Here is a 24348-nt window from a genome sequence, read left to right as displayed (position 1 = left end):
GTGAGACCCAGGTATTATATTTGGTCTAGAATGCAAGCTGAAGCCTTGCAATCACACCCATGCTGAAATGGAATTTTTGAGGCTAAAATATCGCCAGGCAGATACTGTCTCATCAGCTTCTTCCATGCGGTCTGATCTCTTGCCTCTCCCCAGGCCAAAGAACCCTCCATCACCGGAGCGATACCCTGGAGACGGTGATCCTGGTGAACCCCAACGTGGACAGCATCGTGTCCGAGGTGAGCACCAGTTGCCAGCAGGTTTTCCCCCATCAGCTCTCCTGCCCTTTGCACCTTCTGGAGAGTCTGAACGTGCTGCCAGTCCTCTGCAAGGTGTGCTGGAGTGGCCAGGTGTTCTGGTCTTGCCAACAAGATGTACACAGCAACCAGTTTTCTGTGGATTAATTTAGTGCTAGACAAAGACACACAAGAGACTGGTCTGTGTGTGCTAGCCCTTCGGGAATGAGCTGCTTCCTGGAAGAGTTAGTGCCTTAGAATTGTGTGAATTTTAAGGATTTCTCAGGAGCTCGAAGAGTTTCCCACCAAACAGGGCGGATGGGTTCCGAATCTTGAACATTCGGGTTTTATGAGAGTCTAAATGTGCCGTGCACGTGGCAGCGTAACACCAAACGTTTTCTCTTGGCATTGGCCTACTCGGTCAGTGTGAATGAGGACGTGATGTGGAGCTGTGTCAGCCAGGCACCAGCAGTGTCTTCCCTCTTCAATAACCTGCTCTCTTGTATGTAGAAAATCTATGTTTTGGCTATTTGTGGATAATGTGTAGGTGTCACTTATCTGCTTGATTTGGTTTCTTGGTGCTGGGGACGAATACAGAAAACTTCCTGACTGCAACGCTCTATTTTATGGTAACAGGTCCGCTCACTGGTGTGTGACTCATCAGCCCACAAACTACTGATCTTCTGTGGTCAGAGCTCTGACCAGGAAGGAGACTTGATCCTGCAGACGGGGACCTTCACCTACCAGAAGTTTGCTGAGATACTTTCAGACCCGGAGGTGAGTGAGCAGTGACCTGATACGTCCTTCCTGTCACAGGGAATGTGACAGAGCAATGCAGCCCGCGTCACACCATCGGGTGGATCCACAGAGGGATGGGCTTGAAACCAGGCACAAAATTGCACACCACAAATAATTTGTCTATAGTCTTGGGCACCTTGCTTTAACTCCCTGGCTTAAGTGTTCCAAGGTGGCAGGCATGGGTGATTCCAGCTTGGAATAACCTTCCAGGCTGGCTCTGCAGTGGGCAGTCACTCACAGTTTCTTAAAGCAGCTCTTAAAATATCTGTGAGCAGCTTCCAAAAAAAAGCCAAGAGAGGCCATCATCACCCTAGTAAATGTGGGTATTTCTCTTCATTTCACAGCTAGTCCAGCAAGTATAAACTTCACAAGGTTGGGTGTTCATTAGGGGTGTGTAACGATGATAAGGGAAGGTCTAAATGCTGATTAAGTAACTACATGGTGATTAAATAACTACAAATGTCCTTATTTAATAATAGAATTGTAGTCATTCAGGTTGGAAGGGCACTTGAGAGCTCTGTACCCAACCTCCTGCCCAGAGCAGGGTCAGCACTCAGTTCAGACAGGATTGCTCAGGGTTTTGGCCACTGGGGTCTTGAAAACCTTATAGGACGTCTCTGAACCTCTGCTCCAATGCTAGTTATCCTAGCTGGGGGTACTACAGCTTTCCTCAGGGGCTTTAAACTCTCTTTCTGTTGAGGCTCATTGGCAATACAGATATGCTGCTTCAGTTTTTGATAAGCCCTAATTCCACTAATCATTGGGCGCCAGATATTTAGAATGTCTCTGTCTGACTGAATGTACAGTTGCTGCAGGAATGGCTGGGTGATAGTTTGACAATTGATATAATTGTTCCTGTAATTACATCAGCAAATCTGCCCACCTTCATTTATTTTAGGCTGATTGTTCTAATTTATTTCTGGTACCCATTTATTTGGACACTAACTAGTCAATTAAGGGCTGTCTAAGCAAGAGAACACAGTGTAAAGCAGTGTACTAATCTTATTACATATACTTAGGAAGTCTGAGGTTTAATGCTTCTTTGCTCAGCGTATGTTCAATATAGCTCTAAGGAGCCTTGGAAATGATACCGACCTTAGTTCTACTTATTAATCATGTAGCATGTCCCCAATCTCATACGTATATCAGAGATGGAGTCACAAATTTCAAAATAGGTCCCAGGAAAGAAAAGGAATCTGGATAAAAAAGAAAGTCCTGTGGCACTAAAACTGCAGACGGTGCCATATGATTGTTCACTAGCCGGTGAGTTCAGACAATGATGCTCAGTGTTGAAAAGGATATCTCAGGGCTAGAATTCACAAATCAAAAAGAAACTGCTTACTTTTGAGCCCAAGCCAGCAACCGATATCCCAGGCTAAACAGGAAGAAGTGAGGAAAGGGGATGAGGTGGTTCCTGCTTTCATTTTCTCTCCTGAGCTCTTGCCCCCGTGCCCTCCCAGCAGCCAGGACGCGTTGCAGCCCATCAGCAGTGGGAATGTCAAAAGAGAGCAGAACGGGGCCCCACGTGTCAATCTGCAATGGGCTTTGGGACTATTTCATCTACCCCCAGTGTTTCCTGTCTGTGAAGTGCTCATGGCATCTTCAGTATTTCTGCATGAACTAGTTATGTTTTCTAAGTGGTGACTTGGTCTTGGAGTTCTATTTCATCTTCTGTTTGTCTGTGCTTGCCTCATTAGGTCACTCAGATTCTTAGCAACGCTGATTCAGATATCAAGGCCTCTCTTACTGTGTCGTGCTTGGGAGAAGGAGACTGGAGCAATCTTGGGCATCCTCAATTTCAGGAAATTATTAATCTGAAACTGAATCCTGATCCAGTTCTACCAGAAATGGATGGAGTGTCTGAGTTTGCAGAATACGTCTCTGAGACAGTTGACGTGCCATCTCCATTTGATCTCCTGGAGCCCCCCACCTCAGGAGGTTTTCTGAAGCTTTCTAAACCCTGCTGCTACATTTTCCCTGGGGGAAGAGGTGATTCTGCTCTCTTTGCTGTCAATGGGTTCAACATCCTTGTGGATGGTGGCTCTGACAGGAAATCTTGCTTCTGGAAGCTGGTGAGGCATCTGGATAGGATTGACTCCATCCTGCTCACCCACATCGGTGCAGACAACCTACCCGGCATCAATGGGCTGCTGCAGAGGAAAGTTGCTGAGCAAGAGGAGGAACAGTCCCAGGGCTCTACCAACTACAGTGACTGGATGAAAAACCTTATTTCTCCTGAGCTAGGGGTGGTTTTTTTTAATGTCCCCGAGAAACTGAAGATGCCTGAATCATCCATGAAAGTAAAGAGGAGCATCGAAGAAGCTTGTCTGACACTGCAGTATCTCAACAGACTGGGCATTAAATCCGAGCCCCTCTACAGGGTGGTGAGCAGCACCATTGAGCCCATCACACTTTTCCACAAAATGGGAGTGGGTAAGCTGGACATGTACATACTGAATCCTGTCAAAGACAGTAAAGAAATGCAGTTTCTAATGCAGAAATGGGCTGGTAATAGTAAAGCAAAGACTGGCATAATTCTCGCAAGTGGGAAGGAAGGTGAAATCTCTGTTCCCTATCTCACATCCATTACTGCCCTAGTGGTGTGGCTTCCCGCCAGCCCGACAGAGAAAATCGTAAGGGTTTTGTTTCCTGGAAATGCTCCTCAAAATAAGATACTGGAAGGTCTTGAAAAACTCAAGCACCTGGATTTTCTGAGGTACCCAGTGGCTACTCAGAAAGACATCACTTCTGGAATACCTCCACCTGTGCTGAAGCAGACCAAAATTAAACAAAGAACTGACAGTAAGGAGAGTCTTAAATCTTCCCCCAAGCCATCTATGACAAAGCAAGCCAAGAAAGAAGAGGCAGTTGAGGAGGGGATTAAGGAGGTAAAAGCAGAAGTCATAAAGGATGCTAAAATTGAGAAAAAGGTTAAAGAACACTCGGAGAAAATTCCTGAGAAACCTGTTAAACATGAAAAGATAAAGACAGAAACAAGTGATTCTCTCAAAGCTGAGAAAAGAAAATTGGCAAAAGACAAGGTTGGAAAAAAGCATCTCAAAGAGAAAGTATCCAAACTGGAGGAGAAGAAAGACAAAGAAAAGAAAGAGATTAAGAAGGAGAAAAAGGACTTAAAAAAAGATGATGGAAAGAAAGAGGAAAAAAAAGATTCAAAGAAAGAGGATAAAAAGAAAGAAACCAAACCAGAGCCCAAAAAAATTTCGAAACCAGACTTAAAGCCATTTACCCCAGAAGTAAGAAAAACATTATACAAGGCAAAAGTTCCAGGCAGACTCAAAACTGAGAAGATCAAAGTCAAACCTGAAAAGGAAACAGCTGCTGACCTGAAGATGTCACCGATGGAGAAGGCACCTGTACCGGTGGAGCCAGGAGAGACTCCTGCAGCTGAACAGAGGTTGGTCCTGTCTTCACCAGAAGATCTTACAAAGGACTTTGAGGAACTGAAGCACGAGGAGAAAGGGGCTTTGCAAGCAACTCAAGAAATGTCTGAAACTGAGGTTAGTGATAAGATTATGAGAGTACCTGAAACAGAGATGAAAGACTCTGCTGACATTATTGCTCAAAGTTGCCTTGAAGCGGATCTGGTTTTGAAAACAACCATTACTGGTCAGGGAGTAACTACTACTGATACAGAAAAAGAATCACCAGCAGAGGAAAAGGCAGTCCATCAGCTAGAACTGAGAGCAGGTCACGCTGAAAAAATAGAGGATGAAAGAAGAACAGATGAAGATCGTGACACGAGATACTGTGAGGGGAAAGCTGAGCAGGACGAGGAAGTTCAGCTGTTCCCAGGCCAAGAACAGTCACCATCACAGACAGACCTCTCAGCAAAGGCTGCTTGGTCATCAGCATTCAGAGAGGAAGAAAAGGAGGAAGAGGAGAAAATATCTTTGGACAGAAAACAGAGGGAAGCAGAAACAAAGACTTGTGAGAGTGGGACAGAGGTGCAGGAAGAGGGTGAGAAGGAAAAGAGAGAAGATGTGATAGAAAAGGCAGAACTGGAAGAAAAGGAAGAAAAGCACATGAAGGCAGAGGAGAAGGTGGAAAAGCACAGAGACTTCTATGGGCTGAATCAGGATGAGAGGGAGGACAAAATATTTACCACTACAGAAAAGGAAAAAGAATTTAGTGATGTGGGTGAGAAAGACAAGTTTCTTGGAAAGGACGTAACAAAGGAGGAGTCATACCTGAGCAGTCCGCCAGCCCCACCAGGAGCTACAGCAGAACATGTTTCATATATCCAAGATGAAACTATCCCAGGCTACTCAGAAACAGAGCAGACCATTTCTGATGAAGAAATACATGATGAGCAGGAAGAGAGGATCCCACACTTGAAATATGATGTCAATGCCTATGACATTTCTGTTCCTGACCACCCAGGCTCTTTTGAAGCAATACATGGAATACAGGCCATGCCTGCTGCTGATCTTTCAGCCAAGGGCTATGCTGGCCAGGAGTCTGAAATCCTGGCGTATCCTACAAACATCGTGGCAGCACCTCTAGCTGAGGAGGAACATATATCCTCTGCTACTTCCATCACAGAATGTGATAAGCTTTCATCTTTTGCAACTTCAGTAGCAGAAGATCAATCTGTTGCATCTCTGACAGCACCACAAACAGAAGAGACTGGGAAAAGCTCTTTACTTCTAGACCCAGTGAACAGCATGCCCTCTTCTCGGACTGAAGCAACTCAAGGTCTCGACTATGTTCCCTCCGCTGGCACAATCTCTCCCACGTCATCCTTGGAGGAAGACAAATGTTTTAAATCTCCACCCCCTGAAGATTTCCATGCGCTAGCAGAAGGAGAGAGAAAACTGGAAGTTCAAAAAAAGGACCTTCATGAAGAGGCAGAAGATGAAGAGGAAGAAGAAGATGGGACTCCAAATATTGAAATGCCCGAGAAACTCAGAGGGCATTACAATGCCCCCATATTTGCTCATCAAGGATGTTCTGAGAATGTGTTAAGCAGAGTTCCCACGGAAGTGATGCAAACTTCTGGTCTGCCATTACCTTCTGAAGAAACACCTTTTTCCCAGGTGGACTCTGCAGAGGCTGAAGAACGATGCATGAGTCCTGACGACAGTACGGTCAAAATGGCCTCTCCCACCCCATCTGGCCCCACCAGTGCAGGACACACACCTTTCCACCAGTCTCCAGTGGAGGAAAAAATAGAAACAGTAGATTCAGATCTATTTGAAAAACAAACAGGTACTGCTGCCAAGAAATTGGAAGGCCCAACTTCTGTTGCGGTGAAGGGAGTCAAGGGTGAACCTCTCAGAGAAGAAGAGGTGTCCGCAGCCAAATATGGACACGAAACAGAAGTGCCTGGAGCTGTACAGCACGAGCGGGACTCAGGCAGTGACGTTCCCGTGTCTCCTGAGCAGGAGGTGCAGGAGGCACCGGTGGGGAAGGAGGAGCTGCCCTGGCTGTCCTACCACAAGCAGGACACGGTGGTGATAGAGGAGGAGGATGAGCGCCCTGTGCTGCCCCGTCCCAGCACAGATGTGCTTCTGGAGCCAGAAGAAGCACAAGGAACTAAAACCATGACAGAAAGTATAACGGGATTTGCAAAACACTTGTCCTTTGAGCCATTCTCTGCCATAGAAACATCTCTTGGAAGCATGGATCCTCCGCAGTTCACCAGCCAGAGCAAATCTGAAAGTGACAAATCTTCACCAGATGACACCAAATCAGTTTCTTTTACAGAAAAAAGTATGGGTAAAGAAAAATCCTCAGATATTTATGTTAAGGGAGTGACTACTGAAGAAGAAAAACTGTTGTATGTCACAGGAGACACCTCAGAAGAAGAAAAATCTTCTCATGTTTCCATTAAAGACATTTCTCCAGAAGACACCAAATCCATTTCTCTCACTGAGAGTCCCAGCAAGGAAATCTCTTCAGACCTTTTTGTTAAAGGGATTTCTCCAGAAGACATCAAATCTCTCAGTTTCACGGAAGAGATACCTGCAAAAGAAAACATTATGTCTGACTTAACTGACAAATTCCCTTCAGAAGCTGCAAAATCCATTGATTTCAGAGAGCAGAGCCCACCTACATATGAAAAATCACTGAAAATTTCTGCCAAAGAACTCTCAAAAGATGTGTCAAAATCTGTTCCAGAAAGTTGCTCAGTCAAAGACATGTCACCCAGAGATACTTCAAGTGAAGAAATGTCTCCAGACGACAGCAGTTTATTTTCTGCAGCAGAAAAGGGCCCATTTAGGGAAAGAACTGCAAGCTTGGACTCTCAGGAAGTATCTCCAGATGCAAAGGGCTTATACTTTGCAGAATCCAGCCCCACCGAGGATAAAACGTCTTCACACATTTCTGCTGAAGGTGTAAAATCTTGCAGGATCAAGGAAGCTCAAGAAGAAAAATCTCTGGAAATGGAAGATTTTTATATGAAGGATTTAAATTATGAGAAGAAAGTGTGGTTTCCGGAGGAGGTGGAGGAGATCCCTGCTCAGGGAAGGCGGCAGAGATATGATAAAGAGAGAGAGAGCACGTTCTTGGATGAGGTACCAGAATATGAAACAAAATCCTTTCCTAAAATGGGAGAGGGGGAGATCCCGTCCCCTGCGGTGCCTGGCGGTCACCCCTGGACAAGAGCAGAAGGTGACGTGTGGGGCTCTGCATTTGCGTATCTTCAGGAAGAAGCAGAGACTGGAAAAGGAGGGCAGGTATCCAGTGAGGAGGATGAGGATCTCCCTCATGCTGAAGATAAATCTATGCTACTGCAAGCAGAGGCAGACAGTTTAAAGATGAAATCGTGTGATTACAAACAAGACACACAGATGAGCACCAAACCTACACCAGAAACAAAGGAAGTGGAAACAGTTCCTGCTGCCATCACTCTTCCAGAAAAAATACAAATGGAAAGTTCTCCTCTGTCTTCTCGATATGTCTCTGGTGAGGAAAATCAGGTCAAAGCATTAACTGGAGACAAGGAAAGGCAAGAGTTGTTGTTGACATCTAAACAAGATTACTCCTATTTAGATGATGATGAGAAAGCTGCCCTAGATATCTACGCGAAGTCACTGGACCAAGCACTGATGGCATCTCCCCTGTCTGTAACGGCTGCGGCTCTGGACAAGGACATTGACACAACACCAGAAAAGGAAAGGCCTTACAAGTCAGATCAGTGCAAACCACCTTTGCGGGAAGAAGTCCTGCCAAAGGACACAGGGAAGAAATCAGACATCGGTGGTTTGTATCAGGAAGGAGATTGTAAATACAAGTCGGATAGAAAGATAGAGGATGACTGCAAATCCACCGAGGATTTTTATGGCCCTACAGCAAAAAAAGAGCAGATGGCAGCAGCATTTACTCTGTTGCAATCTGCAAGACCAGCAGAATACGACTATACAGCAGCATCCCCAGAAGAAATTGCGGCGGTGTCAGGGCAGCATCCACAGTCCCCTCCAGGACAAGGCCCTTGTCTGGAGCGCAGCGCTGCCACGGGCCGTGCTGAGGCTGCGGGTCCTGCCAGCCGAGTGACCCCGTCCAGGAGCTCCCCTGAGCCTCTCTCCTGTGAGGACAGTTCTGTCAGACAAGAGCAAGAAGAAAGAGAACCAACTCCCTACCCTGATGAAAGAAGTTTCAAGTATGCTGACGTCTACGAGAAGATAATTGTGTCTGGAGCTGGACCCTCCCCCTTCACACCCAAGGGTGCAGACGGCCCAGGTCACACTGACCGGGTGCCAGTAACAGCACCGATCTCTCAAAAAGGTCAAAGTTTCCAGGTCTCTGCAAAGGAAGAAGAGTCCTGCCTTTATACATCTGCTGAGAAGGAGTTGTCATCTCCAGCATCCCCTAAAGAAAAGGCAGAGTCAGCCTTTGACTATACAGACATCCACGAAAGGTACTTGCCCTTGTCTGAAAAAGATAAGCCCAGGATATCTGAAGGGCAGGAAAAACTGAAGGTGTCTGCTGTTCTGCCAGAAGAACTGGACTCTGAACTGCACCCATCATCTGCAAGCACAGCATTTGCCTCTCCCACAGACACATCTGACACATTTTATCAAGAAAAAACAGCTGCCTATATTGATGCTGCTTGTCCAGATGAGAACATCATTTTGTCTAGCCGGGAGCAGATATCTCTGTCCCTGAAATCCACCAGCCCACATCCCAAAGATGCATACTATGAGAAAGCAGGTCGAGGGGAAGAAAGCATGAGCGACCCCGAGTTAGAAAAAGGTGCTAAGGAGAAATCTGAAAAGGAGTCTAAACTGCACAGCCCTGCTGAAGCTGCAGGTGCAGTCTATGCACACATCTCAGCAATGGACAAGTTTCACGTACCAGAACCCCTTCTGCAAAGCAAATGTCAGGAGTCCATTTCACCCAGTTCTACCGCCTCTTCACCCTCTGATCCCGGCTGGAAGGAGGAATATGGGAGCAGGGAAACTGCATCGGCCACTGTTGTGGGGACGTATGTTGCTGGTTACAGTGACCTGCCAGACAGAGGCAGAGAGGAGCTGGCTTCAGAAATGTGCCATTTAAGACAAGATTCCTCACAAAAGAGAGAGGTTGCTGAGAAATCCACAAAGGAATCACATTTCTGTGTAACAGATTATCCAAGTGCAGCCGAGGTCTCCAAGAGCCAAGAGCAAGCCACATACTTGAAATCTTCTGGGCAAGAGACACACAAAAAGGGCCTCATGGCAGAAGGTGGAGGGACAGACAGCTCTTCTGGATTTGAATGCTCCCTGCTAGGAAGGACTGAAACATCCAGCATGTTCCGACACGATCAGACCTCAGCAAGCCATTTAGGGGGTATCTCCCTTCCTTTAAAGGTTCCATGTGCTTTGCTCTCAGACCAGAGGAAGAAAGATGAGTACTTGGAGGTTTCTGAGAAAACCAGCAGCCTTGACTCATCTTTTACTAAATTCTCACCGCTGAGTCCATATGAAGAAGATAAGTTGTTCTCCAAAGCCTTGGACAGAGAGTCTGTGCCCCAACAGCAGCTGAAAGATGACTCTTCCAGCCTGTCAGAGGAACCTTCATCTGAAGCTACCACTCCTGTGATACCAGCTGCAGCAGAAAGTTTCTACTCCCCTGTGCTTTCCATGTGCACGGGTGCAGGAGTGGAACCAGGTACCAGGAGTCTTTGGGATGTGTCTCCACAGATTCCAGATAATGCTGTGAAAACACACACAGCTGAAACCAAAGACTTTGTGTTTGCTGAAGAGCACGGTTCTCCGTTCACAAGTGGCATGGGTGACGGCATTTCACCGTGCAGAAAGGAGGGCCAGAGTTCACAGCCCACACCATTCTCTGAGGAGAAACAACAGCAGCCCTGTGTAAGCAGTCCAGAGCAGAAGGCACCATTTGCAGAACAGCTGATGACATTGACATCTCTCCCTGATGTGTTGACATCCTTTCCTCATCATCAGCATGAAGATGAAACCACAGCCAATGGTCCAACAGAGGTGAGCACCAGTCTGCAAGCTTTCCAAAGTACATACCATGCAGCAGAGGCAAAAGATGAAAAAGCATGTCCTGATTCTGATAGCAGTTTTTCTCCATGCGCAGGCAAAGAGGACACAGAGAGACAGAGCCGTCCTTCCTCTCTGATGTCCCCTGAACAGAGTTTCCAGCCCTTTTTCCCAGATGTGCACAGGGGTAGAAAAACAGAGGACCGTGGAGATGCTTCCCATGAGATGGAGCCACATTTAGGAGGCAGTTTTGATTGTGAACAGAAGTTTTCCTCATGTGAATACAAGCACAGGAAGGGAGAGCTCTCTCCCTCATTCATCAACCCGAGCCCTCACGAGCTCTCTGAAGACAGTGACCTCTCCCAGGAGGACGGTCATCCTTCCGTGCAAGGAAGACAACCCCACACTAGTAGGAGCCCCATGCAAAGTGCCACAGTGGAGGAGACCCCTCCAACATCAGTGAGTGATTCTGGAACCTCCCAGTCAGACTCAGATGTCCCACCTGAGACAGAAGAATGTCCGTCCATCACAGCAGATGCCAACATGGACTCGGATGAAGATGCTGATTTCCTCCCGGTGGACAAAGCTGTTGGGAATGCTCATCATGCCAGTTCTAGGTCCAGCCATGATCCTCAGCCTGTCCCAATGGTAGATCCCCATCCCCATCCTCCTCACCCTGATGTCTGCATGGTGGACCCTGATGTGTTGGCAAATGAGCAAAGCCTGGGTAGAACTGATAAAATTTCCAAGAAAGACATAAAAGAAAAGAACAAAGGCGTGAGGAAGCCTTTGAGCAAAGCCAAATCTTCCTCACCTGCCCGGAAATTAGATGTGAAAGGGAAAAGATCACCCACTCCTGTGAAACAGCCGTCGGACAAATCTCCAAAATCTGTCACTGCCAAAAAAGAAAAAGATGGAGGAGAGAAGCCCAAACCACGTAATGCACTGGCGCAGCCTCCTCACACAGAGGATGAGTTATCCCGGAGTAGCCACAGCAACCCTGGCAAGAGCCTTGTTAACGGTATCAAAGCAAACCCCGGTAAGAAGTTCTATCTTAAGCATGCACTTTCTCTCTAGTTCCAACACAGAGAAAAAACACTGGGTTAAATGTAGCAGAACAGAGAAGAGGGCTTCCCAGTCAGGCATAGAAAAGTTATAAGCAGTGATAAGGTAGAGATGTTATCACCCTTAGGTGATCAAAGGAAAACTCTCAACCTCTGCAGAGCCAAATGCAACCACCTTTGCAGAGAGACAGACCTGTGAGACCCAATTCAGAACTTCATAGGCCAAGATTCTGCTCTTCCCAGGGGCTACACCTGTGGAGGGGCAGGAGGTACTTAGAGGTGGGTGCTATCAAATGCCAGAATGAAATATGTGTGTGTTTTAAGAAAATGCTGTGTGTAAGAGCCAGCAGGTGGGTAATGCCCAAGAAAACAGAGAAAACTGGAACACAGCTGATGTGTGGTGGGCTCAGCAGATGCCCATTGCAGACACTGTGGCAAAGGGGGTGTAGTAGGACAAGTGGAGGAAGGTTTGCAGAGATGCTACAAGGAGCTCCTCTGGGGTGAGAGCAGCTGGAGGGGAAGATGTGAGAAGAGCCTCAGGGTGTGTGTGCTGCAAATACAGCTCAGGTGAGGCGAGATGGTGTCACCAACAGCCATGGCGATGAACAGGCCAGGCGGCTGATGGGGGCTGCTCAGGGCTGGGGGAGCAAGAGGAGAGCAGCGCATGAAGGCGACAGTGCCAGGCCTGGGGATTCTGCAGAGACCGTGGCCTGAGCAGGGGCTGAGCCAGCTGAGGGTCATCGACAGCGGACGAGCAAACAGGGCACAGGGGAGCCCGCAGCAAGGGCTGGACAGCGTTGTGTCTCAGGTGCTGCAGGGAAGCACGGCGAGGTGCAGCCTGGATCTGCGAGTCTGAAGGGAGGGCTGTGACAGAGATGTGGGGGTTGTGCACACAGCAGTGTGTGAGCTGCCCAAATCAAACCTGGGATGAGGACTAGACATCCACAAGACTGGCTGGGACAGGGGGTTTTTGCTTGTGTAGCAGCTGGGCAGCACAATTAGCTGTTTGTGCTTGTAGTCAGTGGGTTTTTGCTCATAAAAGAGACTATGCAGAGACAGTGTATGGGGGGGAAAAAGAGGACAGAGGCCTCTGTGATACCACAGAGAGCAGGAGGGAAAGAAGGGACAGTCCTTCTATGGGTTTTGTGCATGTATATATATATATATATATGCATATATATTGCTGAGTATAACAGTTGTTTGACTATCTCTCATCTCATAAATGTAAGCAGCAGCAAATGAAGAGGTACAAAAGGTTGACAGGAAAGAACAACACAGTCCTTGAAAAAGCAGCGATCCACAGGGATGGCAGAAAGCCAGGACGGAGCTTCCAGAAAGACTACTGTAGTACCCTAAGGCAGCACATAAAGACCATCAGAACACGGTTTTTTAGCAAATGTAGGTTATTAAACAACTAAAATCAGGACTCAATATTGATTGGGATGATAACTCTGCAAAAGCTAATAATGGAGGTTTTTTTATTCCCTTCTCCAGGAAAGGTTTCCAAGCCTAAATCCTTCCAGTCTGTCCCCAAAGAACGGCAGAGCTCCCTTTCCCTCCCAAGCGCTGTGACAGCGCTGCCAGAACTGCACCCAGGTCACCTCTGAGCAGCAGAGCCTGGATAAAGCTTCACTGCAGCTGCAGGGAGAAACCTTGCTGGAATTCAAGTCCTTCGGTGTTTGTCTTTTCCAGAAGGGTTTGATAGCCTCTGTTTTCTTTTTTCCAAAGCTTCCAATAGTCCTAAGAGCAGTTTGCCTGTGCCCATGGGTCCACCTGTCTATGTGGACTTGGCTTACATCCCCAACCACTGCAGTGGAAAGAACACAGATCCGGAGTTCTTCAAGCGGATTCGAGCATCATATTATGTTGTGAGTGGGAATGATGCAGCCAACGGAGAGCCGAGCCGTGCGGTGCTGGACGCGCTCCTGGAAGGGAAGTCTCAGTGGGGGGAGAACCTGCAGGTAGGTGACAGGAATGCCAAGGGGTGTGCTCCCTGTGTCACAGGTGCTGAGGGGACAGTGTGTGTCACGAACAGACTCAGAGGGAGAACACTGAGAGGAAGCAAATGGTACTGCGCATGTCCTGCTCTGCACACTTTGTACCCACGAGGAGGAGGACACTTGCATCATGGTGTGAGCAAAGGCAGATATGTCCTCCTTTCCACATCCTCCTGAGGGGATCATGCACGTTAGAGATCATGCACTCCTCCCCTGCTGCAGGACAAGCCTATCCTCAAGCAAAACCAAGCACCATCGCAGGCTGAATTTTCGTTACAGTGTCCCACACCCAGTAGGATTTGTTGCTGTTCTTGGTCACTGAAGATCTTTCTGATAGCAGCTTTTTATTAGTGCTTTTAAACCAGTGTTCTTACATGTAGTTCTTGTTTAGGCAGGTTTGCAGGACATCCTGAGTGGGCACGTTTCTGAAGACAGGCACAAGAAAGTGTTTATGTTCTTTCAGATGAAGCATTTCAGATTTCAAGGTCCCTGAGCTGCACATTAGGCCAATAGGCACATAAAGTCTAATATCAGGCCATTAACAGCAACACTTTCAGTATTGTTCCTTTTCACACTGAGGGATCTTTCTACGCTGTTTCTGGAGCTCCACAGAGATGCTCCCCCCTGCACTGCAGCGTTTTCATCGCGGTGCCGTCAGTGCTGCCAGCTTGCAGCCGCCTCAGAGAGCCATTGTGCGGCTGCTGCAGAAAATAAAGCACCAGCTCTGCCCTAGAGAACCTGACATCTGAAAGACATTAAATAGAACAAGCAGTACCAAGGGTACAGTGTTCCAGAATTAATGGGAAATTTTAGCCTCAGCTCCTATGGGCATTGTTTGTCACTGCAGTCATTCTCAGACAATCACCCTTGCTGCTTTCTTTTCCCAGGTGACATTGATCCCAACACATGATACGGAGGTGACACGAGAATGGTACCAGCAGACCCATGAGAAACAGCAGGAGCTAAACATCATGGTACTGGCAAGCAGCAGCACTGTTGTAATGCAGGATGAATCTTTTCCAGCCTGTAAGATTGAATTCTAGATCTCCCACACTTTGTGTTCATCCATTGACTCTCCAATCACCGATGCAACATCAGAGACACCATCTAATCACAGTCCAGTTCTTCTCTGGTTTAGTCCTCTACATGGTTCCCATTTGTCAGGCAATCGGGTATCCATCTAGCTCAGCACTGGATGCCATGAGAAAGAAGTGCAGGGCTCTGTAATATTCTGGACTGAGCTACGAGTTTGTGCAAGAGCAGTTGCAGGCCAGGGGCACTTCCACTTTCCCTGCTTTTTTCTGCTGCCTGTACAGTTTCTGTAGACTATCTTGGCTGCCTTGCTGCTGTGAGAGCTTGTTATCCTCTCTTCCTGGCTGCCTTGCCGTTTAAGTTGCAGCACCAAGAACCTCGTCTTGCTGGTGAGGGCTGAAGTGCTGCCGCTGCATGTAGACAGCGCATGGGGGCAGGGAGGGCAGAGAAAAAACTAATTTGCAAAGAAAACGCACCTAGGAGAGGAGGGAAGGTGAAACCCTTCCTCTGCAACATGATAGTGAAGGTCCTTCTTCCATCGCCCATCCTGAACATAGAGGCCATGTTCTGAGCAAGGGGACTTGTACTTCGACAAGGCAGGAGCACCGTTTGCCAGCTCTGCAGGTTTCTGTCCCAAGTATTTGGTTCTGGCATCCTGCAACACTTGCTCAGTGTGCTCCGGGAGCTGGGATGAAGAACATGTGTTTGGGAGCAGCGGTGGGAGGGAGGGTTCAGCCTGTTGCTCTTTGCTACAAAGAGCACATTCCTAATCTGCTAACCTGAGCTTTGCACAACACAGTGGCCAACTGACTGCGGCACATCAGCAGTGTGACAGGAGGAGGCACAGAGGGGCTGTTGCCTGAAAAGTCACACACAAGGAGTGTCCAAACGCACAACCGCAGCCCCCTCCAAAGCAGAAGGGCTGAAACAAACCTGGCCGCTCTTGGCCTAAGACGTATGAGAAACCTCCCATCCTTGTACACCAAAGGCTTTCTGAAGGGTTGTGGTGAGGCAGCTGAGGAACCGCACGCCCAACAGGGAGCGTCTGGCCGGCACAGCTGATGGGAGCCGGCTCTGCAAGCAGCAACAGCCTCCTCGCTGACGCATGCCCGCGGGCCAGGCCCCTTAGCTATGGTCAAGCTTTTTGTTGCCCCCAAAAGTGTCCAGGATGCGGGGAACAGAACTTGTGGTGTGAGGAAAGAGAACCTCCTTCCGAAAACACTGAGGGAAAGTAGTTTAGTAAGTGTAGTTGCTCTTAGTTCCTCCGCACCCATGGCCGGGACACATGGACTCTTGCAGCCCAGCGCTGGCACCTCTTGTGGGCGCGTGTCCTTGGTCCTGGCAGGAACGTGGCTGTACAACACAAGTGCAGCATCGCTGCCAGCAGCCACCCGAGCCCCCTCGGCCACAAACTCTGTACAGCTGTGGGCTGGAGCTGTGGAGCAGCCCAGGTGCCACAGCTGAGAGCTGAGAGGGTCTGATCACAACCATGGCTTTTATCTTCCTCTAAGACAGAGCAGCAGTAGGGTGTGCTCGGGGGAAGGAGAGATGAGATAGAAAGCAATGCTGCAAGGCTTGACATACAACTCAAAGGTATTTCCATCTGCTGTGTCACCCGCTGCACTTGGCACACAGCCAAGGTCTGACTCCATAATAAGCATCCAGAACCCTCTGTTGTGCTTGCCTGGGGCGCTTCTGTCTCAGTGCTCGTTTTCTGGCAGCTGACGTTAAAAAAATGCTGCTAAGAAACCTGCTCCTAGGACTAAAATCAAGTTTCTAGGGAAACGGTTTATTTTGCATTTAATTTATATATTTATTTTTTGATGTTAAGCTGCTTTTTGTTTGGATTTGATATTTAATTTATACATGTTAACATGATACCATGTGCTCTTAGTGTCCGTTCAGAGGTTTCTCAGTACAAATACTTACATGCTGCAATTTAAACAATAACATAAAAAGACCACAGAGAACTTGCTGGCAGCAAAAAGGGTCTGTGTTTGCAGCTTGTGGGGCTGTGTCTAAACCCAGCAGCTGCAGGACAAAAGCCTGAGGCTCGCAGCCCTCCCCCCGGAGGAGCCAGCCCTTGTTCAGAGCATGTGGGCTTGCTCAGGGATTTAGCAAATCCCTGCCCTGTGCTGCATTCATTTTAACGACAGAATTGTGGTGTGTCTGCCAGAAGAATAAATGTCCTCTGCAGCCCGGTGGGGTCAGCATCCCTGGATGTTGGCTACGCCAGCGATGGCAGCAGGAACAGCTGTTCCCGCGGCCCCGGCGCTGCAGCGGGTGCCGGACGCCAGGCCCAGCGGAGCAGACGTGACCGCGCTGCCCGGGCCTGGGCCCCCTGCGCGTGGCTAGGTGTAAAAGCTAATGCACTAACTTTAGATAGACCCACACATGAATGTTTTCTCAGTTTTAAACTTGAAGCAATTCTGACTAAGCAGCAGTCATAGTGAGGCTTTGCAAGGTGCCTGCGTCCCCCGGGCGGGAGCGCGGCTGCTGGCGCGTTCCCCCCACACCTGCCCTCCGCCCGCTGCTTGGACAGTTCATCCTACACCACTCTGCTTCCCTGTCCTCCGGGCTCCACACTTTTTTTTCAGTCTTTTGTGGCAGTCTGTTCTGCCTTCAGCTTCTCTCCCTCCCTCTTTGTCTTCCCCTCATCCCCCTTCTCCTCTCCACTGACCCTCCATCTTAAAAAACTACTTGTAAAAACGCCAATTTGTAAAGAGTCTGACCCTGCTTAGCCTGCAGGAGCCAGCAGACCCATCCAGAGCCAGAGGTAATACAGCACTATAGAGAGTAACAGTTAAACTCTGCTTTTGCTTGTTTCTGCATGTGGGCAACAACGCATAATCTTCCTGTATGTAATAGGTACAAAATACTATTTTAAACCTATAATTAAAGAAGTGAACGTCTTACCTGTATTGAAATGGCAACTTGTGCTCCTAGCTTCTTCTCTGCTAAATGTTTTAAGAACAGAGCCCTGATTCTTTTCTTCAGCATCATGTTTCTATTTGAATTTAGTTCCTTGAGTTCTGTCCTTTTGCCCATTTCCATGTGAAACACTCTGTAACTAACTGCTGTCAAGAGAGGAGCCCAACACATTAATAAAGCCACATTAATTGCGAACAATAACACTTCCAGCTGTTTCCAGTTGTTCTTGGAGTGGGTTTGTGCTGCAGGCAGCACTGCTACCCCCCGAACCCCCTCTAGCTCTGGCACCTGCCTCCTGCGATGGCTCTGCCGCCCACCCACGTCACCGCAGGTGCTAAAACCTGCAGCCTGGGGAAGGGACAGGGGCACAGAGCCCACCTGGACACCCCCCTTGGTCCTCGCCAGCTGATTTATGGTTGCAGCTGCCTCCCTTATGGAGGAACTTTTGGTCCCCGGCACTGCTGGCCAAGGGTCCAGGTGGGGACGCGGCCCCAGTGTCTGGGCGTGGAGCTGGCACGGCTCGTCCTGCCCACGCTGCAGCTCCTCCCAGTCCGGACTCACACTTGCCACCGTGGCCTCCTCGGGATGGCAGCCCTGGCCAGAGCTGCTGCCGCCCCCTGAACCGGACATGTCTCTGGTCCCGCGGGACGGAGATGCTGCCATGCTTGGCCAGGAGCCGCCCGGGCAGTGACCCCTGAGGGACCGGCCCAGGGCACTGGCGGCCACCATGCGCTGCGTGTCCCTACCGTGGCATCGGGCCCTCATACCCTGCAGAGCTCCACTCTGATGTCCGAAGAGGAAGTCACTTTATTTCGTATATATGCACAGGACTTGGGGATATAAGGGTAAGTAATTTGTGGGGAAGTGGCATGGCTCTGAGAAACCAGAAGAACAGATAAGTAAAAGACAGGTCCCAGTAAGGCAACAACATCCTGCAATCAGCTCCTTCAGTATCTGCAAACTGCTGAGCCAGAGGAGTGTCCAGGACAGGAGCAGCTACACTGAGGTTGCTCTTGTTTCAGTCACCAGGGCTGCCGGGACCCGCCACGCCAGCGGCCCAAAGCCCGCGAACACTGGATGGCCTGACAGCTGCTCCGGCTCCAAGGACTTTGGTTCTTGCTGATGCTTCCACAGCCCACACGCAACATGGCCACACTCCGGCCACTTGGTATTGACAGCTGGCACTTTCTGTCTGTTCTGCCACACAGCCCAGACCCAGTTCTCTGCAGCGCTTTCCCATTGCACACAGTGACAACAATTCAGGAAAAGAGTTTTGCTTTGCTGCATCTGCCAGGGATTTGACAAGTCTAAGCCAAACTATCCCAGCTACTGTAAGTATAGTTTGTTGCTACACCAACCGGAGACGCAGGACCATGCAGCAGCCACGTGTGCATATCACCACTGAAGCAGCCCAAAAGCCTTTGAAAGTGCAGCTTATGCCTCAGCACAGATTTGAGCAGCCAGAACTGGCTCTGGCAGGATCAAGCCAAAAATATTGGCTCCTGCCATTGTATCAAAAAATTGCGCAACTCTCCTTTTTTTCCCTCCTTTGTGACTCACAGTAACTCCTCACACCACCCTTGTGTTTGGAAAGGGCTTTGTCATTAATCGCTGCTGCTGCTAAGCCATGAAAAACACAGTAAAGACACTGCATAAGAGCAGATGGTCAGTGCTCAGATTTTACAACACCCTCTACAGGTGTGGATTTAGAAGTGCCGCAGCATCATGAAAGACCACAAACTTCTCACCAGAGGCAGCTATTAAGCAGCAATATTAAAATAAAGAGCACGGTCCCTTGGTGGCCTGCCCGTGGATGAAAGCACAGACCAGAACCAGCTCTTGCACCACTGTGGACAGACCAACTGTGCCGGGCTCCTGTGGGACGACACCTGCCCTTGAGCTCGGGTGTGTTTGATTCCGCTGTCCCCGTGACGCAGGAACCCCTCTGATCCTACAAACTATCCAGAGAAAAAAACCTCTCAGAATTACCAGTTTGAAAAGTACCAATGCAGCCAGATAATTTCTGGCTAGACTCCAGCAACCAAAAGATACATTCAGAAGTCAAACTCAGACACTAATTAGAATTTGTAGAAATATTCTCAGTTTAGGGATATAGAAGTTTCATCACAACAAAAGCCCTCTGGCCTCTCTCTTGGGCCCGATCTCTCACTGAGCTGCAGCGACAGAGCTGCAAGCTGCTTCCTGAGTGCCATTCCCTGTTCATTTCAGGTGAAGAAATGGGCTGAAGATCAGAGAACATTAGAAACAAAGGCGGTTCTTGTGAGAGGCAGCAGCTACCCAGGAACTGAACTACTGCAGCACTCAGCCATCCCCACCAGAAAGGCCACTTTTGTGCCCATCTGATGTGGCACGTCCTGCAGCAGCCACCCCCGGACAGTGCCACGGTGGCTCTTGTCCCCAGCCCGGGGAGCACAGGACACTGCGGCCAGAAGCCTCTTTCTCTGTGGGAAAGGACAAGGGCTCCCCCGGCAGCCACAGCCAGGCCCTCAGCCCACAGGACTCTGCTCCGTGCCCTGTTCCACTGCGGAAGGAGCTGTGTCCCGGCCAGCAGTGACAGCCTGTGGCGGGTGACACTGGGGCCATCGCAGCAACCGCCTGTCCTGCGGTCTCAGTTGTGCGGTGCAGAGCTGGATGCTGCCCCGACAGAAACACACGAATCCTGCAGGAGACTCAGCTTGTGCGTCCAGCCTCTTGTGACCCTGCGGCGGTGCTGGAGGTGGCAGGAGCCTCAGACCCCAGAGGGCAGAGGCAGGATGGGGGATTGGGGACACGGGCAGGACAGGGGATCACGGCTGTAGGCATTGCCTGAGGGGCATGAGTGGGGCCTGGTGCTGCTCTGGCTGCTGTGTTCCCACGGCCAGCTCTCAGGGCAGCGCAGGGGCACCAGCCACGGTGCCTGTTTGTCCAGGTCTCCAGGGCAGGGCTGGCCCCGTGCCAGAGCCCGGCACACATCCATGGGGACCGGCATAGCCACAGCACAGGGCCAGGCTCCCCGACATGGTGCCGCACTGGAGGCAGCTCTGCCACCGCCACATTCCCAGTGCGGGTGAACACAACCTTTCTCAAACACCCAAACTGGCAGCTGGGGACTACCAGGCACAAGGAAGAGGACACGGCACCAGGAAGTGACAAGAAGGTGTGGAGCAAGTGAAAGGAGCCAAACATGCTACCCCAGTGTCTTCGTTCTACCACAAACCACCCCGGCGCCTGGGAAACCAGGATGTCTTCCCCAGTATGACCAGCTCTTCTGTGGAGGAAAAAAGAAGTGTCTGACCTTGAGCAAAGCCCCAGCCTGTGCACTCGCTTCGGTCGGGAGTTCAGCCACAGCTCCTCTTCCAGGATGGCGAACAGGCAGGACCTGCTGTCCTGGGCACCTGCACGCTGCTGCACAAATCAGCATCAGACACAGAGACGCTGGACCCACAGCATAGATTTACTGTGAACACACATCATCACAACACAGTGCGGAGATCTTTGGGCACAGCTTCACAAAAACACAGATACTAGCTACGGACAAACACGCAGACTTGTCCCTAGGTACCGAGGCGCAGGAGGCAGAGCCCGGCCTGCACGCAGAATGCAGCACCGACACCCCTGCCAATCTTGCCCTCAGGCTTGTGCTCACAAGTCGTTTACATAAATATGTATTAAATACTTTTCCTTTTATATATAATAAAGATTTCTCCTTATTGGTTTCTAATAATCCTGATTTGTTCAAATAGCTGTTTCTTTTAATTTCTGTCACCAAGACTTCAGAGCTGTACCCTGTCTGACCCTTGGGGACTAGAAAAAAACCCGTGTGTGTCCTCCCTGCCCACCTCTCCCAGGCTGGATCTCTGGGCCCCTGCCTGCCCCAGCCCAGCAGGAGAACATTCAAATCCACGCCAAAGAGATGTTTCCTTGCAAGTAGCAGTCTCAGATCTGATCCCTTCATTATTTTCCTTCCCACACTCATTCAAATGCTTTCTGCTTCTCCTGGTCTTCCTGCCATGGACTCTCTGGACCTGTTTTTGATGGCCAGTGGTGGGAACTGAGAGAGGAAGAGGAAGGAGCAGAGAAGAGGTTGGTGGTTGTGGTGGATCTGATTACTTTGGGCCCAGAATGCCTTTCTCTGAAGACTATGGGCCAAAAAATCTCAAGGGAGCATCTGTCTCCTTTGACTTACCCCCCAAAGCCCAGGTTGTACCTGTCCTCTCCCTCTGCTGTCCCAGCAAGCACACAGCCCTGGGGAGACCAGCATAGCCCCATGGCCCTGCCCCATGGAGCCGCTGTGCCAGTATCGGGACTGCAGGTGTTCTTCGTTTAACAAGGCAGATGGGGCACTGCCTCTTGCCGAATGGCAAAGAGCAGAGCAGACCTTGTCACACCCCAGAGTCCTTTGGCCTTGGTCGTGGCTCGCGTGCGGACAGCCAGCTGCACGAGGTGTGTGCGGGGAGCCGGCTGCTGCTGGGCCAGGAGCGCTCACAGCACGCATTAGTGAGCTGCTAGTTCTGCTGATCCTCCCCACGCAGCTGCTGCTGCTCCACGCGTTCCTCCGGAGGCAGCGGCTGCCCCTGGCCCGGGTGAGCAGACAGAAGCAGGCCTGACGCAGCGCTGTCTCCCGGCAGCTCCCTGCCCGTGTGCTCTGCATCCAACTCCTCTTCCAGCAGCTCCTCTCCACAGGGCGCCAAGATCGCCTCGGGCAGCCCTGACAGATCCAGGCCAGTTACTCCCTCTCTGTGACCCTCACCTGGCTTCACTCTCTCCCCAGCCAGCCCTGGATCAGACCCTGCACCGCACTTTGGGTTCCTGGTGTCACTTGGCTCTAGCATTTCCCCATCTGATTCTTCTTCATCCAGCTCCAACACACTCTTCTCCAGGTTGGAGTCCTGCTCCGCCAGCTCCTTCTCACATAGCTCCAGGACGCTGCCTGGCTCTGGGCCGCTGCTCCAGGCCAGGGTCTCGGGGGCACTCGGCTCTGCCACCGACAACCCTGACAGCCGCAGCTCCACGTCAAGCCCTCTGCCCGCAGGCTGCCGGTCCCCGTGCTCGGGGCACTGGCTGCTCAGCTGCTCCTCACTTTTGGGGGGACTGATGGAAAGTTTCTCAGCAAAGCTGAAACGAGCGCAGTTGTCCACAGAGGTTGGGGAGGATGGCCCTGCACTGGAGACGGTGCTGGAGGGTCCACTGCTGTCTGCAAAGAGGAAGAAAAGCCTTAAACGTTTAGCTGGTGTTACCCCAGCCCAAAGCCTGGGCAGATCCAAGCTGTCTCAGTCCCACAGTTCTACAACCAACAGGTGAGGGTTGTCTACAAGCCATGCGATCTGGCAGGGGCTTGAAGCTGCTCTTGGTTGTGTTTCCGCAGCTCAGCTGATGAACACCCAAGACAAACACCACACTTATATCTTCTCATACAGTGCTAAGCTGGCATATAGCCGAGAGGGGATTCTATTGTCTTTGTAGAGCAACTTGTAAAATGTGATGTTGCACTTTGAGCTGAAAAGCAGCTTCTTTCATTCCTTCATTGTTATGGAATGTTCTCAGCTTCAACTTTGCTCCTTGTGGTTCCTGACACACAATCCCTGAATGCTGAGCTAGAGTCACCACTGCAAGAAGAAATATTGCATCTCCACTAATGCTTATTCTTGTCTTGTATCATACAATGAGCAAAACTAGAGAACAGATCTAGATTATATCTAATCCAATAAAGGGGGAAGATGAAACAGTGGTTGTCAGTCAGCCCAGCTCCCTGACCACGCTGCCTGCACTGACACACGCTGCTCCTGGCACGGGGTGCACAGCCAGAACAGCAGCACTGCTCTTTCCACAGCACCTTGGCTGGTGTTAAGGCACGTTGTGCAATTCTTTGCTAATCCTCTTCCCTTGGGGCATGAGGCAGCTCTGCAAAGGGGACTCACAGTCACCAGCTCTGCAATGACTGAGACAAATGAGGCCCAGGAGCTGCACAGAAGTATGTAAGTGAAGAACTACATCATCACCTGTCCTATATGGAGTGCTGGGTGAGGCATGTGCATGGCTGGTTAGGAAAGGAAGGCATTTCCACATGCCAGCACTGAGCTGGCCACGTGTCATTGAGAATCACAAAACCTGAGATGAAAACAGAGTGCACTCAGGCCTTTTGTGTCCTCATGCACAAAGCAGAGGATGTCTGGAGAAACAGCGTCCACCCAACAGTGTATGTCCCCAGGATATACAGTACTTCAGAGACCCATTTTGCATCTTGCTTTGGAAGCTTTTTCACAGGGCATATGGCTACTTTCCCTTTTACCTATTTCCCCTTTCTGTTTCTGTTCCTTCATGGGCAGAGCATAGAAACCCTGAGCACCAAAACTTGGCTTCCATCATTTGGCACCATTCCCTCCCTCACCATCACATCCACCCCATCAAGAAGGGAGCACACTCACACCACGGGGGCTTATCCGAACGCTGGCGCAAAGGCAAAGAGGATGATGACAGGATTCGCTGGGACATAAAGGGGTCTCCTGGTATCTGGCTGCCAATCATTGAATCAAACAAAGCTTCAAGAAAAATAACAAACAAGCACAGATCAGTAATGTTCAGACAGACAAAAAGGAATTGCTCATAACCCAGCTGCTGCGAGCAGGCGCTCCGGGAAGAGTGCAAGAACAGTGCAAATTCAGAGCCGGGCCTGTCCCTTGGCGCCTGGGAACCTGAGGCTACAGCTTCCCAGGCTGGAGTTTGTATCCACGTCACTGAACTCATCAGCTACAGGCAGATCTGACCAATTACTTGTCTCTCAAGTAAGTGACCTAGAATGGCTCTGAGCTGGATCCCACAGCTCATTCCTGGGCTAGAA

The 24348-nt window shown here is 49.9% G+C and overlaps 2 protein-coding genes across 21 annotated transcripts in view; one reads left to right on the top strand and one right to left on the bottom strand.

The window, feature by feature from the left end:
* The first annotated feature begins 153 nt into the window (after window positions 1–153).
* Window positions 154–20824, top strand: MAP1A (microtubule associated protein 1A). Its single transcript, XM_082060633.1, has 5 exons — window positions 154–236; window positions 870–1010; window positions 2729–11525; window positions 13279–13511; window positions 14435–20824. The coding sequence occupies exons 3-5, from the start codon at window positions 2879–2881 to the stop codon at window positions 14588–14590; spliced, it is 9036 nt and encodes a 3011-aa protein (XP_081916759.1). The 5' UTR covers window positions 154–236; window positions 870–1010; window positions 2729–2878; the 3' UTR covers window positions 14591–20824.
* A 125-nt stretch (window positions 20825–20949) lies between these two features.
* Window positions 20950–24348, bottom strand: part of PPIP5K1 (diphosphoinositol pentakisphosphate kinase 1) — a 45527-nt gene continuing 42128 nt past the window's right edge. For all 20 annotated transcript variants that reach the window (XM_082060645.1, XM_082060634.1, XM_082060648.1 and 17 more), the window contains 2 exons: window positions 23936–24049; window positions 20950–22704 (listed from right to left, as the gene is read on the bottom strand). In XM_082060645.1, coding sequence (XP_081916771.1) covers window positions 22016–22704; window positions 23936–24049 — 803 coding nt within the window. In that variant the 3' untranslated portion in view covers window positions 20950–22015. The remainder of the gene's footprint in view (window positions 22705–23935; window positions 24050–24348) is intronic.

This window comes from Streptopelia decaocto (genome assembly GCF_964273445.1).
Source record: "Streptopelia decaocto genome assembly, chromosome: 9".
Classification (NCBI taxonomy): domain Eukaryota; kingdom Metazoa; phylum Chordata; class Aves; order Columbiformes; family Columbidae; genus Streptopelia; species Streptopelia decaocto.
This window is presented reverse-complemented; position numbering and strand designations above follow the sequence as displayed.

What these genes read in the sequence shown, in the direction of transcription:
- MAP1A (XM_082060633.1), top strand. Translation starts at nt 2,879, where the DNA reads ATGGATGGAGTGTCTGAGTTTGCAGAATACGTCTCTGAGACAGTTGAC. An exon ending in CGGTATCAAAGCAAACCCCG is followed by an intron (nt 11,526 to 13,278) that starts GTAAGAAGTTCT and finishes TTTTTTCCAAAG; the next exon opens with CTTCCAATAGTCCTAAGAGC. An exon ending in AGTGGGGGGAGAACCTGCAG is followed by an intron (nt 13,512 to 14,434) that starts GTAGGTGACAGG and finishes TTCTTTTCCCAG; the next exon opens with GTGACATTGATCCCAACACA.